The 26860-nt window shown below is 43.5% G+C and overlaps 2 protein-coding genes across 2 annotated transcripts in view; both read right to left on the reverse strand.

The window, feature by feature from the left end:
• Positions 1-1520: 1520 nt before the first annotated feature.
• On the reverse strand, positions 1521-5772 carry chia.1 (chitinase, acidic.1). Its single transcript, XM_020482253.2, has 12 exons — positions 5736-5772; positions 4898-4965; positions 4689-4718; positions 4202-4406; positions 4044-4100; positions 3525-3690; positions 3226-3350; positions 2928-3051; positions 2611-2793; positions 2306-2422; positions 2067-2193; positions 1521-1911 (listed from the first exon to the last, which is right to left on the reverse strand). Exons 2-12 carry the CDS (start codon positions 4920-4922, stop codon positions 1703-1705), a joined length of 1368 nt encoding a protein of 455 aa, XP_020337842.1. The 5' UTR covers positions 4923-4965; positions 5736-5772; the 3' UTR covers positions 1521-1702.
• A 4291-nt stretch (positions 5773-10063) lies between these two features.
• cntn2 (contactin 2) overlaps positions 10064-26860 on the reverse strand; it is a 73725-nt gene continuing 56928 nt past the window's right edge. The window contains exons 7-22 of the mRNA XM_020483729.2: positions 26538-26640; positions 26124-26305; positions 25861-25997; positions 25446-25575; positions 25177-25327; positions 24452-24579; positions 24169-24344; positions 22928-23048; positions 22506-22664; positions 22159-22379; positions 21824-22058; positions 21421-21536; positions 20514-20700; positions 18540-18652; positions 17040-17208; positions 10064-13795 (exon numbers count right to left, since the gene is read on the reverse strand). Coding sequence (XP_020339318.2) covers positions 13686-13795; positions 17040-17208; positions 18540-18652; positions 20514-20700; positions 21421-21536; positions 21824-22058; positions 22159-22379; positions 22506-22664; positions 22928-23048; positions 24169-24344; positions 24452-24579; positions 25177-25327; positions 25446-25575; positions 25861-25997; positions 26124-26305; positions 26538-26640 — 2438 coding nt within the window. The 3' untranslated portion in view covers positions 10064-13685. The remainder of the gene's footprint in view (positions 13796-17039; positions 17209-18539; positions 18653-20513; positions 20701-21420; positions 21537-21823; positions 22059-22158; positions 22380-22505; positions 22665-22927; positions 23049-24168; positions 24345-24451; positions 24580-25176; positions 25328-25445; positions 25576-25860; positions 25998-26123; positions 26306-26537; positions 26641-26860) is intronic.

Raw genomic sequence — 26860 nt, forward strand, 5'->3', positions numbered from 1 at the left:
GCTCTACCTGGATGTTTACCAGAAAACATGATAAACCACTCCCATGGTTGTAGACTGCTCTACCTGGATGTTTACCAGAAAACATGATAAACCACTCCCATGGTTGTAGACTGCTCTACCTGGATGTTTACCAGAAAACATGATAAACCACTCCCATGGTTATAGACTGCTCTACCTGGATGTTTACCAGAAAACATGATAAACCACTCCCATGGTTATAGACTGCTCTACCTGGATGTTTACCAGAAAACATGATAAACCACTCCCATGGTTGTAGACTGCTCTACCTGGATGTTTACCAGAAAACATGATACACCACTCCCATGGTTGTAGACTGCTCTACCTGGATGTTTACCAGAAAACATGATAAACCACTCCCATGGTTATAGACTGCTCTACCTGGATGTTTACCAGAAAACATGATACACCACTCCCATGGTTGTAGACTGCTCTACCTGGATGTTTACCAGAAAACATGATAAACCACTCCCATGGTTGTAGACTGCTCTACCTGGATGTTTACCAGAAAACATGATAAACCACTCCCATGGTTGTAGACTGCTCTACCTGGATGTTTACCAGAAAACATGATAAACCACTCCCATGGTTGTAGACTGCTCTACCTGGATGTTTACCAGAAAACATGATAAACCACTCCCATGGTTGTAGACTGCTCTACCTGGATGTTTACCAGAAAACATGATAAACCACTCCCATGGTTGTAGACTGCTCTACCTGGATGTTTACCAGAAAACATGATAAACCACTCCCATGGTTGTAGACTGCTCTACCTGGATGTTTACCAGAAAACATGATACACCACTCCCATGGTTGTAGACTGCTCTACCTGGATGTTTACCAGAAAACATGATACACCACCATGGGAGTGGTTTATCATGTTTTCTGGTAAACATCCAGGTTTGTAGGAAGGAAAATATAAATGTTGCTTTATTTTTCAGTCCCCGATATTAACTTAGAAATGACTTGGTAAACTGGTAATAATATAACATTGGCTGTTATGTATAATATTGTGTGAGATGACACAAGGTACTTTGGGAAGTTCTTTGAGACCAAGAGAAAATTGCTAAACTATAGTAATGTAATGGATTATGACGCATTCTTATATGTTTGTGGTTATATTTGCAGAGAGGAGAGAGACCATTGACTAAATGCTTGATATATGCATTGTAGCTCTTTCCTGCAGTCAAACGAATCCAGGCTGTATCACAACCAGCCGTGATTGGGAGTCCCATAGTGCGGCGCAAAATTGGACCAGCGTCGTCCGGGTTTGGCTTTTGTAGGCGGTCATTGTAAATAAGAATTTGTTCATAAGCGACTGCCTAGTTAAATAAAGGTTACATTTAAACAAATGTTAACACATTTCAAATGACCAGATTGCCTTCTAGTGGCCTCATGGGTGGAACGTTGTTAATATTTTTCATAATTTCATAATCAATATACAGGATTGGAAAAAAACTCTGAAAATCCTGTGATTCTACGTCAAAAGAATTATACATTCACATTATATGTTATTTTTTTATTGAGGAAGATTGTAGCCAGGCAAACAAGAAAGGACAAAATTCAAACATTTATTTTCATGACTAAGTTGCTATGGTAGGTTATTGCCGTAACAGCATGTTGTCATTGAAGGTTGTTATGGCATTCTAACTAATTAGTCCTACAGTACATAGCTAGCAGTAATTCAGGGCCAGTTGCAGCACTTGCAGGCATCAACATAGACCAGGCCGGGCTGGCATTTGTGCAGGTAGGTGTTGCCACGGAAACACTGGAAGTAGGTGGTGTTGTCGAAGATGTTGACGTACAGGCCGTCTGGGCGTCCGGAGCAGAAGCTGAGGATGGGGTCTGGGGTGGTGGTGGGTGCCCGAGTGGTGGTGGGCTTGGGGGCGAAGCCTGGGAGAGGGAGGGAGAAAGGGAAGGAGGTATGGAGAAAGGGAGGAGAGTTTGAGATGATATATAGACCTACATACTGTATAGCTTTACTGTACTTGACTTAGAGGTTTGTAAAGTCAACTGAATTCAATTGAACTGAATGTAAGTTCATTTACCCAGAGAATTGCGGAGTTGGTTGACGAGAGGGAAGGGGCCATCAGCACAGAAAGCACCACTGAAGTCATCCATGTCCAGGGTCCACACAGAGGCTCCTCCCAGGTTCTTGGTCTTCAGCCACTGGACCTGATGAAGCAAAGAAGACACAGACAGATGTGCTAACATGGACATGGCTTTAGAGATAAATCAGTTGATTGCATGATTGATTGATATTGACTCAGATGTTCCTGGCATGTACCTTGGCAGCGTAGCTCTCTTTGCTGTCGTAGCCCACCCAGGAACTGCCTTTGACGGCGTAGGGGACCTTCTGCTCATCAATCCATTCGATAGTGGCACCGGAGGTGAAGGAGCAGACCTGGGAGGAGCGAAACATTCAGTTAGATAATGACAAACAAAGATAAACAAACAAACTACACAAAATGGCGTATAGTGTTTTGAGATTCGTGGCCGTGTGCTTTGAGTTAAAAAAATAAATAATATATATATATATATATATAGATCAGATGTATGATCATGAACATAGTTATTAAAGTTTTAGCGCACCTCGTAGTAGGACCAGTATCCTGCGTCCCGGGTGTAGGGGCCAGCGTCAGCCGGGCCGTTTGTGGGGGCTCCCAGGCCAGTGTTGGAGGTGGTGAGACGGTAGGTACGGCCGTAGGTGGGGAAACCCATCAGCAGCTTCTCAGCGGGAGCACCGTTGTCCAGCCAGTAGGTGATGGCAGAGTCCTAACACATAGGGACAGGTGGTTAAGACAAGGGAGCTACAATGGAGGACATCAATACCAATATTTCCTATATTTACATAATTTCTTCACAAGTTTCCCAGTGAAAAACTTGTTAAAAAAGAAAGTGTGTCTTACGACATTGAAGTGGTAGTGTGTCCCCGAGTCATGGCTGCTGCGGAACAGTGGGCTATTGTGTCCTGTGGCTCTCTCCCAGTGTCCGTGGAAGTCATAGGTCATCACGTTGATGAAGTCCAGAGAGCTGCAGAGACATGAATAGACAGGGGAATGAAGTATAGAAAGTGTGTTTGTTTGAAAAGGAGAGTGAGAGAGAGATATAAAAAAGAGAAAGAGAGAGAAAACAGAGACTTTAATTCATATCAAAGACTTATGTCCGCTGAGTGGGTTTCTCCCAGACCCATGCTGTCTACAGTACCTGGCGATCTGGGCCACCTCGTAGCTGGAGTTGATAGTGGGCTGAAGAGCAGCCACGTTGGCAGACAGGAGCAACTGGGTCAGCCTGGTGTCTTTAGCGTCATTCTCAAAGGCCTTCTGCAGCTCCTGTTAAGCCATACATAGACATTAGGTACTGAAAATAGTCAAAACTATATGGCCCTTCAGGCTGAGCTGGATAGACAGAGCTACAACGATAACAAGCCACAGAAAATGACAGAAACACATTGAAAGATAAAGGTGCAAATAACTTTCAGTAAAAAAGTTTATGTGCAAGCTTACTCTGACGAGCTTGGTGAATCTCTCCCTGTCTCCATCGGGGCTGCCGTTTTGAGTGGGGAACTCCCAGGCCAGGTTGAGACCGTCAAAGCCATGGGAACGCAGGTAGCTGATGGCAGACTTGATGAAGGCCTGGCGGCCCTCAGGCTTGGACACCATGCCGATGAATCTAGAGGGGTGGAGGGAGACAATGTAAACCGTTTCTCGGGTCCTGAGTCTATTGATGTGCAGAAGTAGGGAAATGGAAAACACTATGATAAAACACTATGATAAAACACTATGATTAAACACTATGATAAAACACAATGATTAAACCTGATAAAAAAAGGAGTGGAATGGGAAACAATAAAAACCTGCACCATTGAAATTGACTTTTTTAGATGCTGGGTCCAAAAACACAAATCTGTTTAATGTGGAGTAGTGGAAAGATGTGAAAGTTAAATTTTATCTTATCAAAAACCATGCTTTTGGAGAGCTGTGAAATCGCAATAAAATACTGTGAAGAACCAATAAGAGACTTACGGGCTAAGTCCGTTGACTGTGCCTCCGACAGACAGCAGTGTCTTCATCATTGGGTTCCTGCAGATCAGAGAGGTAAGATGAGGAGTCAAACCTAGTGTTCACCATGGAGTTATTAACTAAGGCCCAACTCTCACTGATGTCAACCCAGAGTCACTCACACATTCTTCAGGTGGTTGAGGCTCGTGTAGAGGGTCTCGTCATTCCACTCGATAGGGGCGACCTGGTTGAAGCTGTTGATGGTGGCCAGGGCGTAGATCACGTGGGTGCAGAGGAATGGGTCGATGTTCTCGGGGGTGAACTTCCCAGTGGTTGGGCGATACTGGGACCAGTTGGTCATGTGACACACCAGTTTGGTGGAGGCAGCTGAAGGTAGAACAGGTAATCTATCCAGAGACTGAATTTCACATTGACCCTTTGGAGTGCTCTAAAATAATGGGTTAGATTATTTTTCTTTAAGTGGATTCCTAATTTTAAATGCTTATGTAGGATGCATGAATTTGAGTAGGATTACAGAGTCTCAGAGGTGTAATTGGGGCTCAGATAAGGACATTTAAACCACAGAATTAGATTGAACACAATCTTAATCTCTATGGTTTAAACATGTCAATTGAGAAATGTAAAAAAGTTGATGAGGGAAACGCTTACCAATCTGCAACATCAGCAGAAGGCCCAGACCTGAGGAAAGATTACTGAGTTAACAGAGTAGACACTAGGGACTCGTTTGCCAGTGGGTCACGTTGAAGAATAAGATGAGGATGATGATAATGATAAGGAGGATGAGGATGATGATAGCGACAAGGACAATGGGGATGATGATAGTGATGGTAATGACTGAAGACGGCATAGGCATGTACCTGCAAGCACAGTAAGTCTGGCCATTGTGTTGTAAAAATAAAGTATGTTTTCCTTAGAAACAATGTACCTGAAAGAAAGGATAGATGATTAAAATGAATACATACAAATAAACAAACAAATGACTTAATAAATACATTCTTAAATATAAATATATTACGAAATCGTATAATTATGCAATTATAACATTTTATACCTGAAATACTTTTTAAAAGCAGAGTGCAATTATGTTGTTATGTTGTTCATTCAGGTCAACCAAGTTTGTCAATATTAGATATCACAAAGTATTGGATAGTGTTTGTATTTCACAATCTCTAACATTTAGTAACCCATGTAACTATTGTTCTTGATTAACTGGATATTAAACAAAATCACATTCATGTATACCCAGACCTAGGTCAAATGTAGAAACACTTTCAAATGCTTGAAGTGCACTTCACATACTATAACTTGACTGGTATAATGGAAACAATTAAAAAGTCCCCAAAAATGTAGTTTTTCCAAAAAAAATTAAAGGTTTTAATTGTAACATTTATTTACGCCCTGGCCACCATAACCAAAAGGGTCAACTCCACCCACCCTGCAGTGTATTCAATAATGTATTTGAACCAAGTCTGATCTAAGCATACACACACTTATATCCACTGTTAACAAACCTAAATATTTTCAAATGCTATTCACACGTTAATTAATAAACACACTGTTATCACCATGTCATGCATGATAAGTAAGTTGCAACATAGCGGTGATATTACATATGAAATTACAAGCTATGTTACATACATGAATATAACATTACATATTACATACAAAACATGAATATGGATGTGATCGTATTACCTTTCTCCACCAGTGACAGAGGGCGAGTTTCTAGCTGTGCTTTGTTCTTGCTTATTTATACTTTTCACTTTCCTTAATAATAATTGGTATCAAAGTGCAAGTGATAAGCTATTCTGGGTAGTGGGAGATTGACTGATTAGGGGAGACCGGAGTTGGCTCACACTTTTTACTCTCGTGTATTTCTCAGAGCTAGTATATCTTACAAGACTCTTATAAGCCTTAATAGAAATACCAAGGCCTTGGGTTGACATACAGTCGGGACCCTTTCTATCCTCATATCGTATTTCAACATTGAGCTAAAAGCCATCAAACACACGCTCCATTCTTGGGTTGGTTGTCACAATGTTTGCTAGTTGCTGATTCCTTTTGTAACAGGAACTACAGCATACAGAGTCTTAGAAACAGCCATGCCTTTCTTTGATCGAAAAATATTCCCAACAAAATTCTGCATTTTATGCCGTGAGAGCAACATATGACATTTTGAGTAAATTTGTTTGTGTATGCATGTGTACGTGTGTGTATTTCACAGTGTATGGATGGTGTATACCATGTGTATATTCTGTACATACGACTAATAAAAACGTGAAACATGTCATGCTGACATGAATTGACCATATTTTAATATTACACAGCAATCTCTAGATTGGTAATAATAAGGAATGTGACAACCAACCCTTGAGACAATCAACCCAGGTCCCCCCTCCCTAATGGATGAAATGACGCACACTAGGTAAAATGGAAAGTATTTAGGGGCTATTCATCCTGATATGTCACAACTGACATAATAAAGCAATCTTTGATCATGCTACATCATCCATGCAAATTCAACAGTGATAAGGAAATAAAAAACACAGTGGAACAGGAACGTTTTAAATACAAACCCAAGGTGTTTATTTAGTCACATTTACAAGTGCCATCCCCCCTTCACATTTCCATTCAATCCCAGATTTAGATTGGCCAAACGGTATCATAACATATCAACATGTCAGCCCGACCAGCTGACAGATAAGCACATCCTAGCAGAGAGGTTGCCCTTTTTAACCACTGATACAGGGACAGTGTTTTCACCCCCCTAATGCTTCAGGTTAGTATTAGGGGGAGAGTAACTGATCCTAGATCTGTGGTTACGGGCAACATCTACTTCGAGCACTATCATAGCTTCCACCATGAAGTGAGAGATGAACCGACCAATCAGACTTCCTGAAGTTGACACAACATTCCAACAGTTTTTGGACATGATGTCACCTTAGTATTACAGAGTTATCTGATGGTAGTTTTAAATATGAAAAGCGTTGCGTTAACAAAAACATTTACACACACACACACACACGCACACACGTACACACGCACACACACACGCACACATGCACACGCACACACACACACACACACACAAATGAATAAGCTAGAATTACGTACATAACCAAAAGGGCAACAACAGCCCATGGCTGAGGCAACCTTCCCGATTGGGGTAGAATAAGCAAGGGCAGATCACATGTACTTGTGCGTCTTCTCAGACCTATACCAGTGCTGGGTGAGGAAGGAACAACACTACCCACCAAACAGTAGGCTCTGAGTTGTGAGCTAAGTGTGTGCTAGCAACTGTACTCTAGCAGCACAGTACAGTACAGTATCTACAGACCGATGATAAGTGAGATCCAGTGTACAAATACATTGAGTGTACAAAACATTAGGAATATCTGCTCTTTCCAGACTGACCGGGTGAATCCATGTGAAAGCTATAATACCTTATTGATTTCACTTGTTAAATCAACTCCAATCAGTGTAGATGAAGGGTAGGAGACAGGTTAAAGAAGGATGTTTATGCCTTGAGACAATGGATTGTGTATGTGTGCCATTTAGATGGTGAATGGGAAAGACCAAAGATTGAAGTGCCTTTGAACGGGGTATGGTAGTAGGTGCCAGGCGCACAGGTTTAAGTGTGTCAAGAACTGCAACACTGCTGGGTTTTTCACTCTCAACAGTTTCCTGTGTGTATCAAGAATGGTCAACCACCTAAAGGGTATCCAGCCAACTTGACACAACTGTGGGAAGCATTGGAATCAACATGGGCCAGCATCCCTGTGGAACGCTTTCAACACCTTGTAGAGTCCATGCCCCGTCGACTTGAGGCTATTCTGTTTTGTATGCTCAGTCTTTACCATAGTAACTCCTATCCTGTGCTTACGGGAACACAGGCTGCTTTCCTAGTTGGTGGCTGTATCATTTTATCTTAAACATTATTGAAGAGATAGATGTGATACAGTGTACAGAGCTGAGTGGTTCAGTGGCTTTCAGCATATCAGGCCTTAGTAACTGTTTGACCCTGCAGAAGCTGCTGAATGAGATATATGTTTGACTATAGTTTGACCGGCATGTTGAAAGAGAGTCAAATTGATGCCCTTGTTCTGCAGTTTTAACGACAGTATTACCATGCATTCATTGTCTTCAACTTCAAAGTGAGAGTTTGTGTTTATAGTAAGTCATTACTATATTACTATAAGACGTATGGAGGTATGGAGGTATGGACGTATGGAGGTATGGACGTATGGAGGTATGGAGGTATGGACGTATGGAGGTATGGACGTATGGAGGTATGGACGTATGGAGGAATGGACGTATGGAGGTATGGACGTATGGAGGTATGGACGTATGGAGGAATGGACGTATGGAGGTATGGACGTATGGAGGTATGGACGTATGGACGTATGGACGTCTAGACATATGGAGGTATGGACGTATGGAGGTATGGACTTATGGACGTATGGAGGTATGGACGTATGGAGGTATGGACGTATGGAGGTATGGACGTATGGAGGTATGGACGTATGGAGGTATGGAGGTATGGACGTATGGAGGTATGAACGTATGGAGGTATGGACGTATGGAGGTATGGACGTATGGAGGTATGGACGTATGGAGGTATGGACGTATGGAGGTATGGACGTATGGAGGTATGGACGTATGGAGGTATGAACGTATGGAGGTATGAACGTATGGAGGTATGAACGTATGGAGGTATGAACGTATGGAGGTATGAACGTATGGAGGTATGGACGTATGGAGGTATGGACGTATGGAGGTATGAACGTATGGAGGTATGGACGTATGGAGGTATGGACGTATGGAGGTATGAACGTATGGAGGTATGGACGTATGGAGGTATGGACGTATGGAGGTATGGACGTATGGAGGTATGAACGTATGGAGGTATGAACGTATGGAGGTATGAACGTATGGAGGTATGAACGTATGGAGGTATGAACGTATGGAGGTATGGACGTATGGAGGTATGGACAGTCACGTCGTTTCTTTTTTAGCTGCCCTCTTTATTTTAAGGTACAGTGATCAACATACCAAAACAGTTTATAAAACGCAACACTCCCGATCCAATAGAAAATGACCTGAACACTGTCAGGCACAGGATTGGGTGGCTTCACACACTGGAATCAAAACACTACGGGTCTGAAACATCAAAACTGACAGGTGTTGAATACATCAATTTATTTTGAAAACAAAATGACTGTCAAACAGTGGCGTTGTTGCTGTACTAACAGATTGTCATCAAAATGTTTCATGTCCAGAGTGTGTTTGTATCACGCTCATTCTGATGTTGACAATCAGTCGATGTCTGTTTAAAACAAACAATAACTTCTATACAGCTTTGGCCCTAAAATGTGAGATGTAGCTAGCAAACAGCACTGGAAAAAACAAGTGATCCATCATCCAACCACTTGCTCAACAAACCGTTTTCAACTCCCAGACTTTTACAAATAACAAAAAAAGACCCCTTGCAAACCATAAAAGGTATTGTTTGATTCCTACACTCCTGAGATGTTTTGAAATTACAATTAGTGATGACTAAGAAAACCTGGAATGCCACAGAGCATCTTGGTTCCTAGAACTGTTCTACTGCATAGAACAACATGTAGAAGCACAAACGTACTGCTACTGGCCAACCTGCCTTTATATGGTTCAGACCAACAGAAATTGAATAAAACAAGAGACAACATACAGTAGTTGCCATCTTGTTTCACGTTAAGATGTATCTAAGTAGTTATATTGAGAACAGACACACTGTGTTGAAAGAGCAGTTTACCATTGAACTTCTTGGTTACGCCCAAAATCAATAGTTCAAGGTATTGTACTGAACATACATTCCACAGACTTTCTAGGGGCAGGAGTTATCAGATGGGAAAATATAGGAGAAGACCCACTGTTCAAAAGCTGCCACGGTTTTAATGTACAGTGGCATAACACTTGACAAAGACAGTGGTTGTGTAAAGCTCGTCATCGGAGGAAGGAAGAGTGGACCAAAGTGCAGCGTGGAAAGTGTTCATGATGTTTATTTTCAAGAAACACTCAAACAAAAATAATAAATTCAAAAATGAAAGCGAAAGCGAACAGTTCCGTCAGGCACAGACACTAAACAGAAAATAACACCCCACAAAACCCAAATGGAAAATCACAACTTATATATGATCCCCAATCAGAGACAACCATAGACAGCTGCCTCTGATTGGGAACCACACGCGGAAAAAACAACAAAGAAATGGAAAACATAGATTTTCCCACCCGAGTCACACCCTGACCTAACCAAACATAGAGAATAAATAAGGATCTCTAAGGTCAGGGCATGACAGTAACCTCCACAAAGGTGTGGACTCCGGCCGCAAACCTGAACCTATAGGGGAGGGTCCGGGTGGGCATCTACTCTCGGTGGGGGCTCCGGTCAGGGATCGTCGCCGGGACCTCCGGACCGTAGTTCGTCGCTGCAAGCTCTTGACTGGGGACCGTCGCTGGAGGCTCCGGACTGGGGACCTTTACTGGAGGCTCGGGACCGTCGCTGGAGGCTCCGTGCCCTGGATTTTCACAGCAGGCTCCGGGCCATGGATCATCACTGGAGGCTTTGTGCCATGGATCATCACTATAGGCTCCAGGCCATGGATCATCACTGGAGGCTCCGGGCCATGGATCATCACTGGAGGCTTCGTGCCATGGATCATCACTACTGGCACCGGGCCATGGATCATCACTGGAGGCTTCGTACGTGGAGCCGGAACAAGTCTTACCGGACTGAGGAGACGTACTGGAAACCTGGTGCGTGGAGCTGCCACAGGGCTTACCAGGCTGGGGAGACATACTGGAGGCCTCGTACATGGAACCGGAACAGGTCTCACCGGACTGGGGAGATGCACTTGAAGCCTGGTGCGTGGAGCAGGCACCGGATACACTGGCCCTGGAGGCGCACTGGAGGTCTCGAGCATAGAGCTGGCACAACCCGTCCTGGCTGGATCCCTGACCGGAGCCCCCACCGAGAGTAGATGCCCACCCGGACCCTCCCCTATAGGTTCAGGTTTGCGGCCGGAGTCCACACCTTTGTGGAGGTTACTGTCATGCCCTGACCTTAGAGATCCTTATTTATTCTCTATGTTTGGTTAGGTCAGGGTGTGACTCGGGTGGGAAAATCTATGTTTTCCATTTCTTTGTTGTTTTTGCCGCGTGTGGTTCCCAATCAGAGGCAGCTGTCTATGGTTGTCTCTGATTGGGGATCATATATAAGTTGTGATTTTCCATTTGGGTTTTGTGGGGTGCTCTGTGCCAGCACCCCACATAGCGCACCGACCTGTGAATGCTCACTGGAGACACTGTGCGCATCACCGCATAACACGGTGCCTGACCAGTCACACACTCCCCACGGTAAGCACGGGGAGTTGGCTCAGGTCTAAACCCTACCTCCGCCAATCTCCCCGTTTGGGGCTGCCTCTCGTGTTTCCGTCGTTGAGCTAACTCTTCGTATAGTCGCCGTTCCACTCTCGCTGCCTCCATCTGCTCCCTTGGAGGGCGATACTCCCCGGCCCGTGTCCAGGGCCCTGTCCCTCCAGGATTTCCTCCCATGTCCAGTCCTCCTGGCCACGCTGCTTGGTCCTTCTTTGGTGGGGTGTTCTGTAACGGCTCTCGTCGGTGGAAGGAAGAGTGGACCAAAGCGCAGCGTGGAAAGTGTTCATGATGTTTATTTTTGAAGAGACACTCAAACAAAAATAACAAATTCAAAAGCGAAAGCGAACAGTTCCGTCAGGCACAGACACTAAACAGAAAATAACACCCCACAAAACCCAAATGGAAAATCACAACTTACACAGTATATGATCCCTAATCAGAGACAACGATAGACAGCTGCCTCTGATTGGGAACCACACATGGCAAAAACAACAAAGAAATAGAAACATAGATTTTCCCACCCGAGTCACACCCTTACCTAACCAAACATAGAGAATAAATAAGGATCTCTAAGGTCAGGGCATGAAAGGTTGACATGTTGCTATTGTAACTCTGGAAACATCGAGAACATCTAAACAGCTTGTGGGAATTCTCTTTGCTTTACACCCAAATCAATATCACAGGGGCTTCATGATTAACTAGCATATGCAGTATGTTCCTTAGATGTCGTATCCTTGCCGTGAACCCTTCTCAGACAGACAGTATTTATGGCAGGTGTGTTGCATGATTAACAGTTAATGAACAACAGGACATGTTACATAAAAGTTCATGGATAAAGGGTGACAGAATAATGGTGGCATTAATAATAATACTAACGATAACTCTGTACTTTGGTGATCACACTTTCATCGTATTTTTGCTGTTGAAAGAACTGATGAAGCTCTTTATCAAGGTGAGTTCTCTCATCTAAACATAAACAATAAAAAAGGTAAACATTCATTTGGACCATTAAAGTTATTCATCCGGATGCTGCCATCGCAAACAAATAATAAAGCAACCAAACAAATACACAGGCAGACAATCCAAAGAGAAAAAGGACCATTTTAAACAGAGACTGTGTCATAAGAAAGACCAGTAGGCTAAGGTAGCGTTCTATTTACAGTGAGTTCCATTTGAAGTAGACTTTCTCAAAAATCATGACATTTATGACATCACTGTTTTATCCCCCTTCATCTTATTCTAGATACAAACATTTGAGTTGGTCAGTGTCTGAGGGAACCAGAGATGTTGTCTACTGTTCCGTATGTGTGTACCATAGATAATTATAGAGGACTCATCATTTTACCTGTCCCATTATGGCATCTGTGAGAGCACGGGCAGCGCCATTGAGACCCTCTCCATTTTGAAGTAGTACATTTTCTTCTACTACTACTTCTATGAGTTGGTAAAAAAAAATGAAAGGGTGCATACTGCCACCTGGTAGTGTGTTGCTTAAACAGGTATAAAATGAAGGTTGGCAATTTACTGCCACCTGGTAGTGTGTTGCTTAAACAGGTATAAAGTGAAGGTTGGCGATTTACTGCCTCCTGCAGTTACAGAATGTTTGATCACAAGTATAATTCATTGGCTGATCCCTCCTGAGGACCTGGATGGAATTATGTGATCCTTCCTTAACCCATAGGATGTCCCACCCATTTGACAACTTCAGAATGGTGAAAGTCCTCAATTGCGTAGCCCTTGCTAAAACATGCTTTTGGGCACTAGAGTCCTCTTTCATTCTCAATGGTATGTACACATGATGCTCTACATACACAGGCTGATTTGGGTGACATACGCCAGTGAGCCTTGGGTTTATAGCAGAGTAGGGAAAGCCAGGAGACATGGAGAGAGTGACCTATTGCTGTGAAGCACAAAGGCCTCTCTTATCCCCATAAGGCATGGTTCTAATGACACCAATGTAACTGACAATCAGGTAGTCTGACCCACTTGGAACCCCATAGACCCACACATAAAAAAATTACCCTCTTTGATTTTCTTATAAAAAGAATAAAATAACCATTAGTCATTTTGACAACTCCCACCATCCCCCTTGCTTCAAAATATTACCCCACACATCCCTCCCCACCTATTCAAATTCATCCCTTAACCCCACCCCAACAAAACTCCAGATAGGTGAATTTGACCAATCGGCATAGACCATGAAACATAATGTCCAGGGATTGTTGTAGATCACAGGTCCAGTAAGCCAATGAGAGTGATGGAGAGTGTGGCGGTGAGCAGGAGAGGAGCATGATTGGACCATGGGGATCCCGCCTGGTTCTGCACCATCATTCCAGTTCCTGTTTGAGAAAGAGAGCGAGATAGAAAGCGAGAAAGAGAAAGAGAGAGAAAGAGAAAGAGAAAGAGAGAGAAAGAGAGAGAAAGAGAAAGAGAAAGAGAAAGAGAAAGAGAAAGAGAGAGAGAGAAAGAGAAAGAGAAAGAGAAAGAGAGAGAGAGAGAGAGAGAGAGAGATAGAGAGAGAAAGAGAGAGAGAGAAAGAGAGACAAAGAGAGAGAAAGAGAAAGAGAAAGAGAAAGAGAAAGAGAAAGAGAAAGAGAAAGAGAAAGAGAAAGAGAAAGAGAGAGATAGAGAGAGAAAGAGAGAGAAAGAGAGAGAAAGAGAGAGAGAGAGAAAGAGAAAGAGAAAGAGAAAGAGAAAGAGAAAGAGAAAGAGAAAGAGAAAGAGAAAGAGAAAGAGAAAGAGAAAGAGAGAAAGAGAAAGAGATAGAGAAAGAGAAAGAGAAAGAGAGAAAGAGAAAGAGATAGAGAGAGAGAGAGAGAGAGAGAGAAAAAAAAATTGGGGACATGCTCTGGTACAGTATTATCATAACAGTTGCCTTCTTGTCTCCTTTGCTTATTGGAGGAGTCACAGTTCTAATACTGAGCTCAGTAAGCAAAAGCTAATTGACAGACACTGACTAACAACCACTGTCCCTCTGACCGGCTCACACAGCCCTCCCAGCTCTAGAGACTGGGACTGGAACACAGCTAGTCGTAAGCAAGCATACTCCAAATAACAATGTGTGTCTGTATGTGTGTGTGCGCGAGAGCGCATATGTGTTCAGTATGTGTGCATTCCTGCATGTGTGTGATAGACAGGCACTAATACAGAATCCAGTGAGGTAAACCCCCATTAACCCTCTCTACCTCTCATTAAACTCTGTCACTCACTGATGAACCTCAACTTCCCACAGCAGCCTAGCAACCTCACAGGCAGCAACGGGACTCCAGAAAGCTACCCAGATCCAATATTCCAATTCCCACTTGAGAAATGATAGGCTATCAGAAACAGGAAGGCCAAAAAGGTCAACAAGGACAACAACCACCCGAGCCACTGCCTGTTCACCCCACTATCATCCAGAAGGCGAGGTCAGTACAGGTGCATCAAAGCTGGGACCGAGAGACTGAAAAACAGCCTCTATCTCAAGGCCATCAGACTGTTAAACAGTCATCACTAACATTGAGTGGCTGCTGCCAACATACTGACTCAAATCTCTAGCCACTTTAATAATAAAAAATTGGATGTAATAAATGTCTCACTAGTCACTTTAAACAATGCAACTTAATATAATGTTTACATACCCTAGATTACTCATCTCATTTGTATATACTGTACTCTATACCATCTACTGCATCTTGCCTATACCGTTCGGCCATCACTCATCCATATATTTATATGTACATATTCTTATTCATTCCTTTACACTTGTGTGTATAAGGTAGTTGTGAAATTGTTAGGAATTGTTAGATTACTTGTTAGATATTACTGCACGGTCAGACCTAGAAGCACAAGCATTTCGCTACTCTCGCATTAACATCTGCTAACCATGTGTATGTTTAACCGATGTGAAATTGCTAGCTAGTTAGCGGTGGTGCACTCTAATAGCATTTCAATTGGTGACGTCACTTGCTCTGAGACCTTGAAGTAGTGGTTCCCCTTGCTCTGCAAGGGCTGTGGCTTTTGTGGCGTGATGGGTAACGATGCTTCGTGAGTGACTGTGGTTGATGTGTGCAGAGGGTCCATGGTTCGAGCCCAGGTTGGGGCGAGGAGAGGGACAGAAGCTATACTGTTACATATGTGACCAATAAAACTTGACTTGACATGGATTTCACAGAACAGTTTGACCTCATCCTCCCAGCTAATTATGACTGGGCTGCCGTGTATAGCCGCGTGGTTCCAATTACCACTTAAGCTCTTGTAACCTTCTTCGTGTGAAAGCTAGCTTATCCTGTTAGGACATGGGCTACACTAGCTGTTGGGGTAGACTCATGCAGAACAGGAGATGGGATTTGGTTATTTTATATTTTATATAGAGTAGTCCTAGGTGGGGTTGTGACTTAAACTTGGCACAAAACCTTGCCTGAAGAAGCTCTGGGGTTATGTGGAGTGTATAGAGTTGCAAAGCTGTTGTTCATTTACCAAGGTTACTGGAATGTTGGTCATGAACAGGTCATCTATGGCAACGTTGGTAATTTATACTTGTATAACTTTTACATTTATTCATATTTAACATGATTTTTTTTTTAAATATCTGTGTCCATATTGTCCATGGGTTTCTAGTGGATAGACCATATGTGATTACGTGCGTCTAGGTGAGAGGTGTAGGAGTCAGGCGCAGGAGAGCAGGGATGTCTGAGAAGAGTGTTTAATCAGACAGTCCACCAACACAAAAATGGCACAGTCGAAAATACAAACTACGCTCTCGATACTGAGCACTCTGCAAACGCACGGAGGAAATACACTCAAATACACGTGCGTAACCGTGAAAACAACAAACTTTAAATACAATCGAGCACAATACACAAAAGACTATCCCGCACAAACTAAGGCAGGCAACAGGTTACCCTTATACACACAGAAATAAACGCAAATGAAACCAGGTGTGAAAAAGAATCACAGACAAAACAAACAGAAAAGGAAAAAGGGATCGGTGGCGGCTTGTAAACCGCCGAGCGCCGCCAGAACAGGGAGAGGAGTTACCTTCGGTAGAAGTCATGACACCAAGTGCTCAAGATAATATAGACAAATTAATGAAAAAAGTATCTAATCAACAATGGCAACTCTGCAAATCTTCCAACAATTGTCTTTTATTACAACTGCCACCAGTTTGGCCCTAAAACATATACAACAAAGACATATTGACATCGTAAAATAAATGAAAGTGGGTAAAAAAAGACAATGGCTATTTCATGCTGAAACCCTCAGTAGAAAAACCAATGGTATTATTTCATTATTTAACATAGTATACATGTGATAAGGCCACACGGAGGGACAGAGATAATTAGACACCTGTGATAATCTGAACTACCCTAAAAGGCCCTAGATGCAATCTGATAGAATTCCACAAAATTTATGTTCGTGTGCACTTGTTCACTTCCCTTGATATGAAAGGAAATGACTGGTATAAGAAATATGGTAGAAACAATCTATAGCCCATCCTTTCACCAATCCAATGCTTATAGATTTAGGGGAAGTAGTGAATGAGTGTACACTTTATGAGAAAAAATATATTATTGGGACACACGCAGTCAGTCCAAGTCTCACCTGAGTCTCGGGAGACGATGGTCTCTTGTGCGGCTCCGTCGCCCCCCTCCCCCCAAGAGCGTATCTCCAGGACCACGTAGCCATTGTCTTTGGGTAGGGGCAGGGTCACAGACGTCTTCCCCTTGTCCAGAACCTTCAGAGCAGACTGGCCCTCGTGCTTGTACAGGACCTGAGAGAAGACAGAGGGAGGGAACCTATTCACACAATTTCTACAGAGGAAATAGATTTGTTGGGTTATTGAATGTGTGTCCTTTCCCCCTTGATGAACTATTATTTGTTGGGTTATTGAATGTGTGTCCTTTCCCCCTTGATGAACTATTATTTGTTAGGTTATTGAATGTGTGTCCTTTCCCCCTTGATGAACTATTATTTGTTAGGTTATTGAATGTGTGTCCTTTCCCCCTTGATGAACTATTATTTGTTGGGTTATTGAATGTGTGTCCTTTCCCCCTTGATGAACTATTATTTGTTAGGTTATTGAATGTGTGTCCTTTCCCCCTTGATGAACTATTATTTGTTAGGTTATTGAATGTGTGTCCTTTCCCCCTTGATGAACTATTATTTGTTGGGTTATTGAATGTGTGTCCTTTCCCCCTTGATGAACTATTATTTGTTAGGTTATTGAATGTGTGTCCTTTCCCCCTTGATGAACTATTATTTGTTGGGTTATTGAATGTGTGTCCTTTCCCCCTTGATGAACTATTATTTGTTGGGTTATTGAATGTGTGTCCTTTCCCCCTTGATGAACTATTATTTGTTGGGTTATTGAATGTGTGTCCTTTCCCCCTTGATGAACTATTATTTGTTGGGTTATTGAATGTGTGTCCTTTCCCCCTTGATGAACTATTATTTGTTGGGTTATTGAATGTGTGTCCTTTCCCCCTTGATGAACTATTATTTGTTGGGTTATTGAATGTGTGTCCTTTCCCCCTTGATGAACTATTATTTGTTGGGTTATTGAATGTGTGTCCTTTCCCCCTTGATGAACTATTATTTGTTGGGTTATTGAATGTGTGTCCTTTCCCCCTTGATGAACTATTATTTGTTGGGTTATTGAATGTGTGTCCTTTCCCCCTTGATGAACTATTATTTGTTGGGTTATTGAATGTGTGTCCTTTCCCCCTTGATGAACTATTATTTGTTTTATTACGATAATGTTTTCATGACTTTTGTGTTTTCTCTCTGCACAGCATCCCACTATAAAACCAGAATAGGATGGTTCATGTTATCTACTGATGATATGTCATATCTTGAATGTTTTTCTATTGCCAGGCTGAGCCTTATCAAATGCTCTTTGATTCCTTTACATGACCTTTTTATTGCACTACATATCTGATTATTTACAAGTAGCTTCTGAGAACAACTTTATTCATTTTGACCACATATCCCCTTTCACTTCACACATGTTAACATGATTTAATATATTTTGACAGTGCATTCGCAATATGACAATAACATACCTACCTGCACACACCTCTCCTACAAACAGACACCACTCACCTTGTAACCCAGTACGGCTGATTCATTGTCTAGGGTCTTGACATGATCCCACCTAACAGTTACCCATGAGCCATCAGTCTTCCAGGACACATTGCCAGGGGGACGATTAGGAGCTGTAAAGGTAAACGAAGGAAAACAACTAGAGACACCAACTTATTGACCTGCCTCACCTTCCGGGAGTCACATGACCAAGACATGAATTAAACTTAGATACATCTACTTGATAATACAATAGTCTCACACACGTTTTACGGACACAGAAACATGACGATCCAAACTGTAGCCAAAATGCAAACCAAAAGGCATGATATCATATAGAATATATTAATATAGGCATATTTTTGCCTAATGTTGACAGTGGGTTAAGGTATCAGTATCAGTAGCTTAAGGAGAGGAGATCCTCTGTATCAGGATCAGCACAGACATGATTCCCTCTCACTCTATAAATCCTCCACAAGAATCCCTTTACACCCTTAAGCCCAGTAGATACTGGTAGCCAGGTGCATATCCCCCCTCCCAAAAACACTGGGACCATACTTACGAACTTCAGACAAAGTTTATATTCAAGTTTGAGCATCAGCCAATAAAAATGGTTGGTGTATTGTCACGCGATAGAATGCTTCATTGCAGCTGGTCCCATCAGATAACATGGCACACGTTAGCCCTATGCTAAGTTCACCAGGTGGCAGTGATTATTTCCTTTAACAACTTCCTCATCAGCCTATCAAAGATGTTCAACTTGTGGGCGACAAAAGTCAAGCGGCACAATCTGCTTTTGAAGTTACTAAAAAGCTTCTTATTTAAACTGGATGTTTAGATCACAGTGTAGTGATCCTGGTACTTTTCACGGTGTGCGGCAAGTTGGAATCCCAGGTGAGATACATTTTCTTTCCTTTAAATTATAGAATGACATTTGTAGTGTTAGTGTGTTGCAGGGAATTGCAGACAAAACCTTGGAAATTAAGATGACCAATTGCCTACTGCTACTACGCAGGCGTATAACATTAGTGCTGCTGGAGCGACGCTCCACCACTCCTCAGAATGGTGCATGTTTAATACAGTTTATATCAAAGCTGAATCAATGTCTTGCGAGACCACTTAATGATGCATTTCTATTCTACATAGGCCAAGCATACTGAATATAATAGCATAGTATAACAGTAGTGTTAGACCAAAAACGTCCTTTAATTTCTGATGTAGGCTACACTTACATGTACACTGTTTTGTATGCATTGTTAGAATCATCCACTTCGTCATTTAAGCCTTATTTGAATTGAGCATTGAGGACCAGCAGTGAAAAGTTTTTTTCTCAACAAAAAAGCTTGACTTCACAGGGACTCAAACCCACAATGACTGTGCCCCAGAGATGACATGTTAAACCCCTTAGTGCTATATGCCATCTGGCAGGGATATCAATTGTGGTAAATGACAGCTTTTTGACATGGCCACAAGGCCCTTTGTCTTTTTCTTTTACAAAAAACTTTGTCTGACTTTAGTAGCTAGTAGCCAAGGCAAGGATGCATCATGCTACATATTGATCTTTGTGACAGACCAAGTGGAAGAAAAGTAAACCTTGACTTTGGATGTTTACCAAATCCATCTGGAGGCCAAGTTGACCTATTTCATTGAAATACCGTTGGTTTGTGGAGAAAAAGTTGAACATCTTTGATACACTGACGATGAAGTTGTTACAGGAAATAGTCAGTGCCACCTGGTAAAGTTAGCATAGGGCTAATGTGTGCCAGGTTATCCCATGGGACAGCTACAATGTAGTGTTTTATCACGTGACACTACGTCAGCGATTTAAACTGGCTGATGCTTAAACTTAACCTTGAACTTAAACTTTTTTATAATGTTTGCAAATATGGCCCCATTGTGTTTGACACCCAGGGATGTTATGTCATATATACGGAATGGTGTCTTGATGGTGGCAACACTGTGTGTGTGTGTGTACATGTTAGGTATCCTACATACGTGGTCTCCTGGTAGTGACAGTGGTTCTGGGTGAGGCTGGTCCTGTGCCAGCGCTGTTGTAGGCCATTACGGTAACATGGTACCGGGTGCTGGGTCTCAATCCCACCACGCGAGCCGTGGTCTCAAGCCCAGCTGTACGCACACGGTCTGCAGATGCCTCCCGCTCATGCTGACGCCAGTACCGGATCTGTAAACACACACATACACAGCATTGTCAAACAATTAGTTACGTGACCGTGGGTACATCTCTTAAAGGAATGAGATGCCTAATACTGGAATAGTTTCTTCTACTGAAAAAACCCCACAAACTTTGTCAAAACATTAGGAATGTTAGATACCTGTACTCTTCCTCACAATATACTATGTGGTTCTATACATTTGAGCATATTTTCTGGTGAGCCTTGTATCTAAGCCCTTTGCTGTTTTATGCTTCACCTGAAGGCACTGTGTATTCTGTATTTTTTATTCTCTTAAACTCTGTTTCCTTTCAAATATGTACAATAAAAAAATATGAAAGTGTGACACCTGTTGAACCATGATCATATTCATCTCTGCCATTGTTTCCCCACAGGGCCATCGTGATAACCAACCATCAGACCTAATCTGCCTGTCGACAGACTGAACATGCTGATCCCAACCACACACAGGCCATCTAATAAATGAGTACCATCTTTATTGGTGTGAGAAGATAAGATGAGGTGAGGTCAACTCCAGGACGGTCTCTCACTGGCGTCAGGGGACTGATGGCACCATAGATGGTACTGACTGGGACTGACTGGTTTTGAGCAAAAGTCCAGAGATGGGTCCCAAATGGCACCCTATTCAATTCATAGTGCACTACTTTTGACCAGGGCTCATAGAATAGCTTGTCACATATGTTATATGTTGGTGTTGTGCAGGTCCTGACCTCATATCCTTGGAGGATACCGTTGGTGCTGAGATGTTGGATGGGGTCCCACGACACCTGCATCTCGAATGCTGTCAGAGCTGTGGCATTGATCCTCGAGGGCGCCACCGTGGGCTCTGCATGGAGGGTCATGGGTAAAATAAGGGTTGGGGAGTCGGATCATATCTAACACACATAAGTACGATAAACACAATGAATTTACATAATGTGGTTGGTAAACATCTGCTTTTTTGTGTTTTTGTTTGCCCTCTTGTGGCAAACAAGCATAATGCTCCTAATCCTTCCTGCATGCCCCAGACCTGTTCTGACTCAGCCTCCTCTGCAGAGTGCACCAGGGTGATCTGACTGAAGGGTTAAGGCTAGGGTTGAGGTTAGGGTTAGAGTTAGAGTTTGGGTTGCTCACCCTCTTCTGCAGAGTGCACCACAGCGATCTGGCTGAAGGGACCCTCTCCTTTACGGTTGTAGGCTTTGATCTTCACCTCAAAGAGGCAGTAGGGAGACAGGCTCTGGTTGGAATAAACGTAGCGAGACGACTCCACGTTGGAAACACGCTCCACCACCCACGTTGGAGAGTTCTGCTTCCGGAATGCCAGGATGTAGCCGAAGCCATCTCCGTTCTGGTACTCTCTGGCCATGGGCTGGGATCAGATTCAAACAAAACTTTATGTACATTTTCACAATGACAAAACTCTCTCTCTAACACCACCCCCACCCCACCCCCCACACACACACACTGACCGTCCAGGTGATGATGAGTTCGTTGCGGTCTCCTCCTCCTCCACCTAGTCCACTAGGGGCCACTGTGGGAGCTGCTTGCTGGGTGCGTATAGTGTGAGAGGACATACTAGGCTCTCCACTGCCCAGGATGTTACTGGCAATGACCTGGAACTCGTAGTCCATCCATGGCAACAGGCCAACCACACGAATCGACTCAGCATTGCCTTCAATGTTAGATGGGTCTGTGGGAGAAGAGCGGAGGAGAATGCGGAGGAAGGAAAGAAGGAGAAGTCAGGGACTAATTGATTGACATAAAAACACACAGGTACACAGATAAGCACACACACAGACAGTGGTGGTCCTCTTACCTGTCCTCATCCTCTTCCAACCAGGAGACAGTGGAGAGTGACCCATGATAACATACTTCCCGATGGGGCTGTGGTTGTCATAGCCACGACTCCAACGCAACTCCACCGACGTCGCGGCAACGTTCTTCACCACCAAACCACCTGGAGGTCCCGGGGGACCTGAGGAGAGACAGTTGGAGAATGCCTAGTCAGTACTTTTATCTAACCTCCTTCATGTACATGCAAGAACAAATTCTCACCCAGAAAGTAGTGGACGTAGCTCATTGTGGCCTGGGGATAAGGATGATTATGTAAGTAATTAACTCAAAAATCCTCATAAGATGTTACAATTAAGTTCTGCAATGCTGTCAAACAAACATTTTATAAGGATGCCCATCATAGAGAAGGTCAGGTGAGTTGTTGTGATATGATCGGGGTCTTACCTCTGACCACCAGTTTAGCGGAGGCTGAGGCGCTGTCCACCACAGTCTGAGCTGTACAGCTGTATATTCCTGCCTGACTCAGATGACCACTCACTATCAACAGGTCACCTACGGTCTCCTTCTGTTAGAGAGAGATAGATGGGTGGAGAGGGAGAGAGAATGGGAGGGTGGAGAGAGAGAGAGAGTGAGAGATTAAAAAGAAAGAAGGCGAGAGATTAGAAATTAAAGAGATTAAAGAGAAAGAGGGCAAGAGATGAAAGAGATTAAAGAGAAAGAGGGCAAGAGATGAAAGAGATTAAGGAGATTAAAGAGATTAAAGAGAAAGAGGGCATGAGAGAAATTAAAGATAAAGAGTGTGAGATATTAAAGAGAACGGGGCAAGAGATTAAAGAGATTAAATAGAAAGGGGGCAGAGATTAAAGAGATTAAAGAAAAAGAGAGATTAAAGAGAGTGCGAGAGAGATTAAAGAGAAAGAGGGTGAGAGAAAGACAGAGAGAAAGGGAGGCAGATATATATAGAGAGAGAGACCGAGAAAGAGAGGAGAGAGAGGAAAGAGAGAACAAGTGACAGTGGAGAGAGAAAGAGAGAAAGAACTTGTTTCGTAATTGGAGACATGGTCTGTCTGCTACAGAGAAACAAGCCAGATATTCAGTATTCATATCATCACCATTTCACAGCAGTATTGAAGGTAACTTTAATTAAAATTCAATTATATCCAACAGTCGGATTTAAACGTATATACCATTATAAAGATGACTCCAGTGACAGTGAAATCTCGGTGCTGACCGAAACTTGTTTGGGTCAACATTCTAAACTCTAATCCCCAGTACACCCAGAGGCATGGAAAATGGCAGTCACATCATCAACCTAGAAGTGTTAGGTCAGCAAGACGTGAACGGTAGGGAGGGAGACACATTACACGGATGGTCTCCTTGATATGGTCTGCAGCATAGATCTTAAGTGATTCAATTAAGCGTATAATAGCTGTCTCTAATCAAATGTTTGTTGTTTAAATAAACCCTGCTGAATGGTTCTTATTTCCATTAATCAATTAATCACACTGGGAATCATATTCATTTCAAGCTGTTTGATTCCAAAATCAGTTAAGGAGTTTCATTAAATTTCTAACTCTTTGATTCAAAATAACCCCATGAGAACCCGTGGAGTTTTTTTGTGTCATTCATCATGACGCACCCCCATTCCTGCAATGGTTTACTCTGCTGTGGCCTGACTAACTCACCCCCTCCACGCGATGGTACGGTCCGCCGGGGTCCTCAAGGTCCAGCAGAGCTCCGTTGAGAGCCCAGGTGAAGGTGAGGTCCATGGTGGGGTCATGTGAAGCGTGACACTGCAGCGTGACGTTCTCCCCCTGGTTGATGTCAGCGTTAGAGGGAGCCAAGGTGATCTTAGTAGCATCTGGAGGGAAGGAGGGAAAGGACAAAGGGGAGGGGAGGATAGGTAGGGAGTTCAGTTACCTCTGACAGATTCAGTGTGTGTGTGTGTGTGTGTGTGTGTGTGTGTACCTCTAACAGACAGGTGTCCAGTGCTGTTGGCCTTGCCCAGGTAGTTCTCAGCAAAGCAGGTATACTTCCCCTCATCGGCCCTGCTGATGTTGTGGATCCGCAGCATCCCGTCTGGAGTCACTGTCACCCTGGAAGAAGAAGCAGGAAGCTCAAGTTACCATCGTTATCTTCTTGGACTTTTTAAATGTTTGTGCCTTTTAAGTGTTTGCAGTTTGTTGCTAGTTGGGAGTTAAGGACGAAATCAAATCTAAAACACGACAGACTTTCCTTCAGATCACGTTTCTCTTCTAATCTCCATTTGACCTTAACTTCTACCTTTTATGTTTACTTCCCTCTGGAGATGTATCAAGTGAACATTCATACACGTACACACATGCGCATAGACACACAGGTTAATTAATTATGTTTTTCATCTAGACACACAGACCTAACAAAGCACCAAAATGTGATGAAATCCGAAGAAATAGGTTCCTTTGATACACACATAACAGGGGAATGCTCTTTTGATCTTACCTTCTACTACATACCTATTGCACATTTTGGTTTCTCAATCAAGCCTCAGGGTTGAGGCGTGTGTGTGTGTGTGTGTGTGTGTGTGTGCGTGAGTGTGTGAAAGGGGAAAGGAAAAGGGAGATACCTAGTCAGTTGTCCAACTGAATGTATTCAACTGAAATGTGTCTTCCGCATGAGTGAGTGTGTGTGTGTGAGTTAGTGTGTGTGTTTACCTGCTGCTGTTGGTAAGGAGCTCAGTACCGCGGCTCCAGAACAGGGTGGGTTTGGGGGCGGCTCGCGGCCGACACTCCATCATCACTTGCCCCCCTCGTGCTGCTGGGACAAGCCTCCTCACCGGGTTGGAGCGGAAGTCTGGGACTTGGACTGGAGACCACAACATAGGGTGGAGGAGAGGGGGAGAGAAGTTACAACTGAGTTCCAGTTCTCTTGGACTGCAGTGTTTACAGGGTTTGATTTTAACCCTTGAAACCTGACCTCTCACCTTGTACCCTCAGCTCGGCGTTGGAGTAAATGGTGCCGTGTTTGTTCTCAGCCACACACTGATACATCCCAGAATCCTCCAGGGCCAGGTTGATGACCTTCAGACGACCCCCATTGACCTCCACCCGGTCCTGAGAGAGAGCAAGGGATGGATTGAGAGATAAAGGGAGGGAGAGATAGTGGGAGAGATAGAGAGAGGGATGGATTGAGCGATAAAGGGAGGGAGAGATGATTGGAGAGATAGAGAGAAATGGATTGAGAGATAAAGGTAGGGAGAGATGATTGGAGAGATAGAGAGAGCGATGGATTGAGAGATAAAGGAAGGGAGAGATGATTGGAGATAGAGGATTGTATGTATGTATGTATGTGTGTATGTGTGTGTGTATATGTGTGTCTGCGTGTGTGTGTGTGTATACCTGTGTGCTGAGGGGCTGTCCATTGCGTAGCCAGCGTATGGAGGGTCTTGGTTTGCCTGCTGCAACACAAGTCCAGTGCAGCTCAGAGCTGATCTCCACCTCAGAGTCACTCATCACTTGCAGCCACTCTGGCTGTGCTAGAAGGGACCAGATAAACACAGGGACAATAAAGTGCAGGTCAACACGCATGGTTTTGATGGTCATATTGTGTGTGTGTGTGTGTGTGTGGGGGGGGGGGGGGGGGGGTTGTGTCTCTACCCTACCTTGCACAGTGATGCGTCCTTGTTGTGTGTCGCGGCCCTCAGAGTTGTAGGCCTCACACTCATACACCCCCTCTTCATGGAAAGTCATCTCAGGCAGTGTGAGGATGGGTCCCTCTGCACTAGCCCCGGCCTTAGACGGCAACAGACCATCCACCTTCCTCCAACGGAGTTTTGGGACAGGACTGGGGAGGGAAGGAGTAGGAGAGGAGGATTAAGAGTGTAAGAGGGTTGGAGTTGGGGAGGAGGAGGGGGGAGGAGGGGGAGGAGAGAGAGAGAGGGGAAATGGGTGGAGAGAGGAGGAGAAGGAGGGAGAGGCAGGAAGGGACATGTAGAGAGAGAGTGTGTGAAAACAAAAGAAATACAACATATCAGAGATATCCTAACATGGGACAAGAAAATGGATCAGGGACTTACTTTCCGTAGGCGAAGCATTCCAGCTGGGTGGTGTGTCCTGTCAGGGCGTACGTCTCTGCTGGGAAACCCACTGTGATAGCAGGAGCTGACTTCCTGGCGTTGGCTGTGGTGAATAGAGAGGACATGTCAACAACAGATAAAATGGCTGATTTGGTTCAAATCTTCCCTCTTACAGGAGAAACACACTTTATCCTTCCACCTTATTTCACTGTCCTGAAATTGTCAATTGAAATGTCAAAACTTTTCAAAGCTGTACAATTACTGTGTAAGAGTAACAGAGTCTTGAATATGCCTTTTTCTCACTCAGCTACATGCACAAACAC

Source organism: Oncorhynchus kisutch, linkage group LG5, assembly GCF_002021735.2.
Source record: "Oncorhynchus kisutch isolate 150728-3 linkage group LG5, Okis_V2, whole genome shotgun sequence".
In the NCBI taxonomy this organism is placed as follows: domain Eukaryota; kingdom Metazoa; phylum Chordata; class Actinopteri; order Salmoniformes; family Salmonidae; genus Oncorhynchus; species Oncorhynchus kisutch.